This window comes from Octopus bimaculoides, chromosome 11, assembly GCF_001194135.2.
Source record: "Octopus bimaculoides isolate UCB-OBI-ISO-001 chromosome 11, ASM119413v2, whole genome shotgun sequence".
Taxonomy (NCBI): domain Eukaryota; kingdom Metazoa; phylum Mollusca; class Cephalopoda; order Octopoda; family Octopodidae; genus Octopus; species Octopus bimaculoides.
In genome coordinates, this window is record NC_068991.1 from 80815863 (window position 1) to 80823952 (window position 8090).

The window sequence follows — 8090 nt, forward strand, 5'->3', positions numbered from 1 at the left end:
AATGACAATTATAATGATGATGATGATGAGGAGGAGGAGGAGGAGGAGGAGGAGGACAAATAATGACAATTATAATGATGATGATGATGAGGAGGAGGAGGAGGAGGACAAATAATGACAATTATAATGATGATGATGAGGAGGAGGAGGAGGAGGAGGAGGAGGACAAATAATGACAATTATAATGATGATGATGATGATGACAACAATGATGATAATAAATTCACTGATGCTCTACCAATTCTGCCAATGAATCCACACCCTCCAGAAATGGCATATGGACACCAAGTACTTTCTCGCTCTCATAGCAATCCATGCAGATGTCAAAATTTACACACCCATTCAACCATGCCTGCCTAACATAAAGAACAAATGAGAGGAACACCAAAAGAAAAGCCATCATACAGATTCCTCTTTTTTGCCATCTTGGGTTTTCAGATAATTCAGCACTTCGATGGTGTCCCATTCAACCTGGCAGATCTGACTTTGCAGGGATTCATTTTCCATGAGCAACTTAAAGGCATATTCCCTGGAAATAATAAAACATATAAAAAAGAAACAAGTGAAAAAGGAGAGATGATGCGGGGAGGGTGATGAGAGAAGAAGCGGCTGATGAAGGAAAGATGGAAGAAAAATAACAAAAAAAAGAACTAAGTCAAAGAAGGAAGGAGACTACAAGCAAGTGAAAGAAAAGAACTCCCTAATCCTGTCCTCATGACCCCGTTCACTGTATCATTGCAATCCAGTAGCCTCGCACCCACTTCCATACACCCAGGTTTTCACCACTCACTGCATTTCCCTCCCCCACTCTCTAGCCACTTATATTATGACCTCCATACCTCAAGGGTAAGCCCTGGCACTTGCCACCAGATCTCACTCTCTCTCTCCTTTTACTCGACCATCTCATATTCTCCTGCTCTCTTTTGCACTCCTGTTGTCTCTCTCTCTCTTTCCCTCCTTTACAGTAAGATACCTGCTTCTCTCTCTCTTTCTCTCTCTCTCTCTCTCTCTCTCTCTCTCACTATAATCTTTCATCAACTAACACAAGATCTCCTCTTCCAATGCCCTTCTCCTCCCCTCTCATAATTTCTTGTCTTGCAAAGTTACTTTGGTGACCCTGCCAGTGCTTGGTGCCACTTAAAAAACATTCAGTCCACACTCTTGGAGTGGTTGGCATTAAGAAGGGCATCCAGTTGTAAAAACCATATCAAAACTGACCTTGCCTAAGTCCACTTTGCAGAGTGGTTGGTGTTAGGAAGGACATCCAGCCATAAAACTTTGTTAAAACAGACACAGAAGTCTGGTGTAGCTGGGCATTAAATGACGCTAATGATGCTAATGATGCTAATGATGCTAATGATGATGCTGATGATGCTGATGATAAGAAAAGGGGGAAACGACTGAGAATGAAAAGATTTGTAGGTTACCTGTAGTGTAACTTGATTTTCTCTGCATTGTTTAACCTAATACCCCAAATAGCTGAGCTGGCTGCTGCAAGGCCAGCATTGCTTTCTCTCTTCTTTTTTGTATTATTTCTGCTGGAAGAACAAGAAAACTTTAATAATTATAAAAAAAGATAAATAAATAGAGGTGCAGGCACGGCTGTGTGGTAAGTAGCTTGCTTCCCAACCGCATGGAACCGTGTTCAGTCCCACTGCATGGCACCTTGGGCAAGTGTCTTCTACTATAGCCTTGGACCAATCAAACCCTTGTGAGTAGATTTGGTAGATGGAAACTGAAAGAAGCCCATCAAAAATATATATATATGTAAAATTCAAATAAGTTATCATATATATATCATATATATATATTGGATTTGGCTTTCCAATCATGAATTTCATTTCAAAAACAAGTAATCTACCAAGAACCCATTCCTGAAGAAAGTTAAACTCCACAAACTCCATTTGCAACTGATTTATCAAACACCTGAATATGGGAATTATAGTCGCCAATTCCTTAAGGACAATTCAAGACTACTTCAACAACAAATAATCTATCTAAAAGAATTGAAGTTTTCTCTCCAACTGGACTCAACTCTCCCCAAAACCGAAGACATACATAACGGGTAAAAAATATCAACTTAAAAGACAATTACAGAAAGAAACAAACAAAATCCAGAACAACAAATGCACAAAATCGATACAAAAGAAGACAGGTTAACAGAGAAAATGTCCTTGGATATATAAATAATAAAAAACGGAAAACTTTGAAAAATCATTTTTCTTTTGATCCAACCAACAGAGTTCTCAACACCAGATGGTACAAGCTGAAGATAATTAACCTAACCCAAAAGTCTCTCAGTAGAAGAAATTGATATCTTGCCAAAAAGCCTAAAATTTACCCCAACACCACAGCACCCGAACTCCAATTAAATACAGAATGATATCTCACAGTTCTGTAGAAAACTATGCCTAACAGACAAATTGTATGATAAAGAAATCAGGGACGAATCAATTGTAAGAAACAAGAGCAATTACAAGTCTACATAAGGTAAGAATAAAGCCTTAGATGAATTTTGTGATTTTATATCTACGTTCGCTTACAAAGAACTTTCACAACCTAGAAACCAAGTCCAATACAAGTCGAAAGGAATGGGATATTATACATGAACTGAAAAACAATAACAGTATTGTAATTAAAGAAGCAAATAAGGGAAGTGCTATAGTTATTATGGATATTGAACACTACAAAAGAGATATACGATCTATATTACAAGATATGAGCCATTATGAAAAGGTAAATAATTACCAAAAATCAAAGACAATGACTAAACTGAACACACTCATTCGCAGACATCAACAAGGTTGAACAAACAAAATCCTGACAACAACTGGGAACTTCCACAGAGACAGTGATGTCCACAAGCTCCTACCTAAGAAGAAATGAAGGTGGCGCAGGCTTGAGATCAGGGCAGACAGCCTTCGTATGACTTTTGGTATCACTCAAGCATCACCTGCTGAACAACAGCAGCAAAAATAAATATATAAATGCTGTCCTGAAAAGTGAAGTGAGCAACATTTTACACGTTGGCAGTGAACTCCTCAAGAAGCACTCTCTTCCTGATGATCTCCTATAAAGCCCCAAAACAGCTGGGCTCTCTTACCTCAGAGAAGACCTCAGCATACAAAAAAAAAAGACCATGCATGGGAATGTTGCCTGGAAGTTTGAAGAAGGCAGTAAAATTGACACGAAGCATAGCCTCTCTTGGACACAAGACCACTACATCACATCACACTTTGAAGGCTATGCATTTGCAATTTAGGAACAGGAGATTGCCACAAAGTACCCGGTGAACAAGAGAGACAGTGATGCTCTTGTAATCCCAAGGTGCAACCGCATGTGTAGGCTATGTCATGTTTCTGTGGAAGACATCACGCATGTGATTAGCAGCTGTCCTAAAATGTCATAGTCCTTTATGTTGTTGCTAAAACAATTTACAATGCCATCTGCACAAAAGACTGTCCTGAAATAACCTTAGAAAATCCCTCTGTTATGAAATACATTCATAAACACCAACTCAAGAAATACTGGAAGAATATTCCAGGATATCTCTGGACAACTGCTTCAAAACCTCCAGCTTCTGTATCCAGTCTATGAATTCATATTCATACCAATAATAACTGGAACACTAGATTTTGTTAGTAAAATCTTAAAGGAGAATCTGGATAAACTGGGATTTTCAGAAAGAGAATTTGACTGGCTAATTCGTACATTACAAGTCCAATCTGTGAGTAGAACAGTAAAAATATGCAAGACTTTTCTCAAGTTCCAAATGTGAATTTTGTCTGTGTCAATTACATTCCAAAGATGGAACCTTGTATCTTTGTTGTAAACCAGCTCCCTCCTCAGTGGTAGATTAAAAAATAGAAGAAACATACATACACACACATATATATATAGAAGTTCTGAAAAAGCTTGGTATATCTAACAAGGTGTTGATGTTATCATTTTCTTTCATGAGGGAATGAAAGCTACTATTGTGTCTGGCAGGGAATCTTCCGTTTCCCTTGATGTTGCAAAGGGCACAAAGCAAGGATGTATCATGGCCACCGTTTTGTTAGCACTCTTTCTTTTCAGTGATGCTGAGGTATGCTCTTGGCGACATGGAAAATGGTGTTAAATTGCAGTTTCCAACAAGTGGTGAACTATTCAATCATTAGTGTTTCAATGCCAAAGCACTTCAAAATATCACAGAAGAACTCTCAACTGATGGTCTGGTCCTGGGGGACAAATTCTTGATGCACAATACTGCGCATGTCATAAAAAACAATGAGCTTGCTTTTGATTCAGCTGCACTTCTGTCATTCCTTCTTCGGTCATGGAGATATGAAGGGTTCTTCCATTGTGACGACTACTCCCATCATGACAGCGGCATTCTGATGGAAATCCTGACAGACTTTGGTCTTTCTGCTCAGTGATCAGCAGGCGGGGTGGGGGGGAACTTGTCTGCACGGATCCATATGACAGAGCAACAACATCAGCAATTTGTTGATTGTCCTCCGACGATCCTGATGAATTTTCTCCACATTTCCAGGAGTGACACTCATGGAAGGTCTTCCAGATCACTCGTCATCTTCCAGGGACATTCTTCTGCTTTTGAAACACTCATGCCACTTGAACCCATTGTCTCATTGTTGTAAGCTTGCCAAAGCATGCTCAATGTCTATGTAGCAGACTTTTCAAGTTTAATGCAACATTTCATGTTGCCACTTTGTTCCAACTCCCTGTCCATCACAAAATTGCAGACGACAGCATACACACATGATCACAAAAACACAAATTTCACAACTTTCAAAGTAAACACAACAATGTCACCCTGCCTCATGAGGGTCACTGCTAGCCCTCACTGCACACACAAATGTGTGTTGCCATCTGTCGGTGCACTACAGGACTACTGAGATACCACCTCACATCATAATAAAAGAAGGGAAACTAGTCAGAAATATAGAGATATAGCTGGAAAACCTCTCCTGTTTTGCATGTCCAAAGATGTGGTGGTAGTGGTGTCTCTAATTAGCTAATGTTTTACCATTTCTTACTTAGTCACCATCATGCTTTGAACTGGTGTACACTGTGTTTACTTTCGAAATGATTCAAGAATAGTGAAACTGAGGATAATTCTTGTTGCATCCTACACACACACTCACACACACTAAAGTACATGGCATTTTATTATCTCATTCCTCCCTTGCCACTTTTCTTCACATAATTATCCGTCATATGTAATCAAGAATGATTCTTGCAGGAAATGTTTCCATCTGTGACGGAAATGTCACAAGCAAATTGTAACAAAACTCGTTATTTTGACGAACTATTTCATATCTAATTAGATTGTCATTATGAGTAGTTAACAACCAGCCTCTTGGTGGTCATACTGTCTGCTAGAAAGAGCAGCGAAAATACATATCAGAAAACACTTTACTGTCATATCTAAATTAACTATATCATTATAGACAAACTAAAGAGAGTTTAAGTTTTGATTCAGTCTACTAGAAACACCAGCCAAATATCTCTCAAATCTCACTTTATCTTTATGTCGAAATTCATTATATAAATATGAGCCAACTCAGGAGTTAATAAGTTGGTGGTCAATTTGCTAGAAACACCAGCTCAAACATTTCTCAAATTGCATCCTACTGTCTTAAAACAAAAAAAGGAAGGACATATTCAATGAAGTAGCTCAAGAAGCATTATGTCTGAATGAAAGATATGTTGGTCATCACGGGGAGACTTTTGATCAAATGTCTGTCTGTTCAGAGTTGATCTATGGCTAAATAAATTACTGGCGACAACTCTATCCCTAACTGCACCCTAAGTTACATCTTAACTGTGGGTTATTGACCTTACAGTAGGAGATTGATCACATTCTTTGGTAGATAGTTCAGAGAAAGCGATCCTGGAGGAAGCAACATGAGCCACCATTAGCCACCCCAAAAGCGGGTCTTCACCCTAAAAATGTCTTGCTTTGTGTCTGGTGGGATTGGAAAGGAATTCTGTACTATGAGCTTCTCCCAAGTAAGCAGACAATTAATTCTGAGAAATACTGCACACAACTGGACAAGTTAAAAGCAGCAATTCAAGAGAAACATCCAGAATTGGCCAACAGGAAGAGTGTTGTTTTCCAACATGATAATGCAAGACTGCACGTTTCTTTGGGAACCAGACAAAAATTGCTGCAGCTCGGCTGGGATGTGTTACCCACCCTCCATATTCACTAGATATTGCTCCTTCGGATTTCCACTTATTCAAGTTTCTGCAGAATAGTCTTAATGGTAAAAATTTCAATTCCTTGGATGACGTAAAAAGATACCTTGATGAATTCTTTGCCATGAAACTACCTCAATTCTGGGAAGAGGGTATTTTCAAGTTAAAGGAAAGATGGAGATGCATTCTGCAACAAAATGGTTCATATTTGGTTGATCAAAAATGGAATGGCAAGTATTTATTGACCTTTTTCTTTCCTTTACAAATCGGCACGAACTTTCCGGACAACCCAATATATCAAATATACACAATATGTCACATTCTCTACTATCATCATCATCATCGTTTAACATACATCCGTTTTCCATGCTGGCATGGGTCGGACAGTTCGACTAATGTCTGGGAAGCCAGGAGGCTGCACCAGGCCCAATCTGATCTGGCAGTGTTTCTACAGCTGGATGCCCTTCCTAATGCCAACCACCCTGAGATTGTAGTGGGTGCTTTTTATGTGCCACCAGCACAGAGGCCAGAGGAGCTGGCATTGACCACTATCAGATGGTGTTTTTTACGTGCTACCGGCATGGGGCTCACAACTACAATTTCCATTTGATTTGATTTTGATATTGCTGATGTTGATGTACTTGACTCAATAGGGCTCCTCAAGCATAGCATGTCAACCTATGATCCAAGGTACTTTTGAGTGGGCTGGTCATGTGACACTTTCCATGTCTTCTCAGTCTCAGCATACCTTCAGGGGTCATTGTCTTTTGTCATTGTCTCTGTGAGGCCCAACATTCAAAGGTCATGCTTCAACGAACCATGTAATTCCCACTCTGGAAAATTTATTTCTGTAAAATGTTGGGAGTGGGTAAAATTTCCAAGACTTCCACCTCACCTCACACCAACCCCTTTTCTGGACCCAAAATGGGTCACTGGAATTCATTAAAAAAAAAATTTCCAATGATTCCAGGATAGGAAGGGAGCTCTGGTTTCCCACCCCTTTTCCTTTTCAAAACAAAAGAAGGGATTTGCAGCATATTAAGAGGTCAGGCGGCGAGCCAGAAATTTACCCAGAAATCAACTGTCCGAAGGTTGATTTCTGTAGTTATTTATTTATCAGTGTATTTTGGCGATTTAAATAAGAGTTTTGACTGTTATTTCCAGTAGGTAGGCATACTTAGTATGCCCTTTGATTAATTTTAATACATATATATATATATATATATATATATAGGCATAAGTACAGATGGATACACACACACCCCAACTTTGTTGCCTCATAACTTCCAGAAAAATGGATACTTTTTCAACAAAATCACTTAGATTGAGTGTTTGTAAATATTTGTTGGAAAAAGTATTCTAGAGGGGGTTAGGGAGAGGAGTTTCGGAAAATTCCCATGATCCGACATTTTCCCCCTGATGTCTGGGAAGCCAGGAGGCTGCACTAGGCCCCAATCTGATCTGGCAGTGTTTCTACAGCTGGATGCCCTTCCTAATGCCAACCACTCTGAGAGTGTAGTGGGTGCTTTTTATGTGCCACCAGCACAGGGGCCAGAGGAGCTGGCATTGACCACTATCAGAAATTAATGAAATTGTATACAAATACCTTTCTAACAGTGTAGATTACGATTACAAAGAAATTTGCTGACAAAATCTTTTGGAAGGGGGAGAAGAAGTGTGAATTAAGGGAGATTTGGCAGTTGTTTCCAGCACATCGCAAGACCACAAGGAAACGAGGAGGGAGGTCTTGGGATGTGCTAGAAACAACAGCTAGATCTCCCTTAAATCACACATTTTCTTCTGAAATTATTAACAATTTATCTTTTTTAACCGAAAATGCTTCTCTCATGGATTTTAAGTGAAATTAGAGAAAAATGGCCAAAATC

At 39.3% G+C, this 8090-nt stretch overlaps 1 protein-coding gene across 2 annotated transcripts in view; it reads right to left on the reverse strand.

Moving 5' to 3' along the window:
- LOC106877904 (basal body-orientation factor 1) overlaps positions 1–8090 on the reverse strand; it is a 37405-nt gene that overhangs the window by 27924 nt on the left and 1391 nt on the right. The window contains exons 2-3 of one of the 2 annotated variants that reach the window (XM_014926955.2): positions 1428–1535; positions 406–529 (exon numbers count right to left, since the gene is read on the reverse strand). In XM_014926955.2, the coding sequence (XP_014782441.1) occupies positions 406–529; positions 1428–1535 (232 nt within the window). Of the gene's footprint in view, positions 1–405; positions 530–1427; positions 1539–8090 lie in introns of both variants that reach the window. The other variant, XM_014926954.2, reaches the window with a different exon arrangement.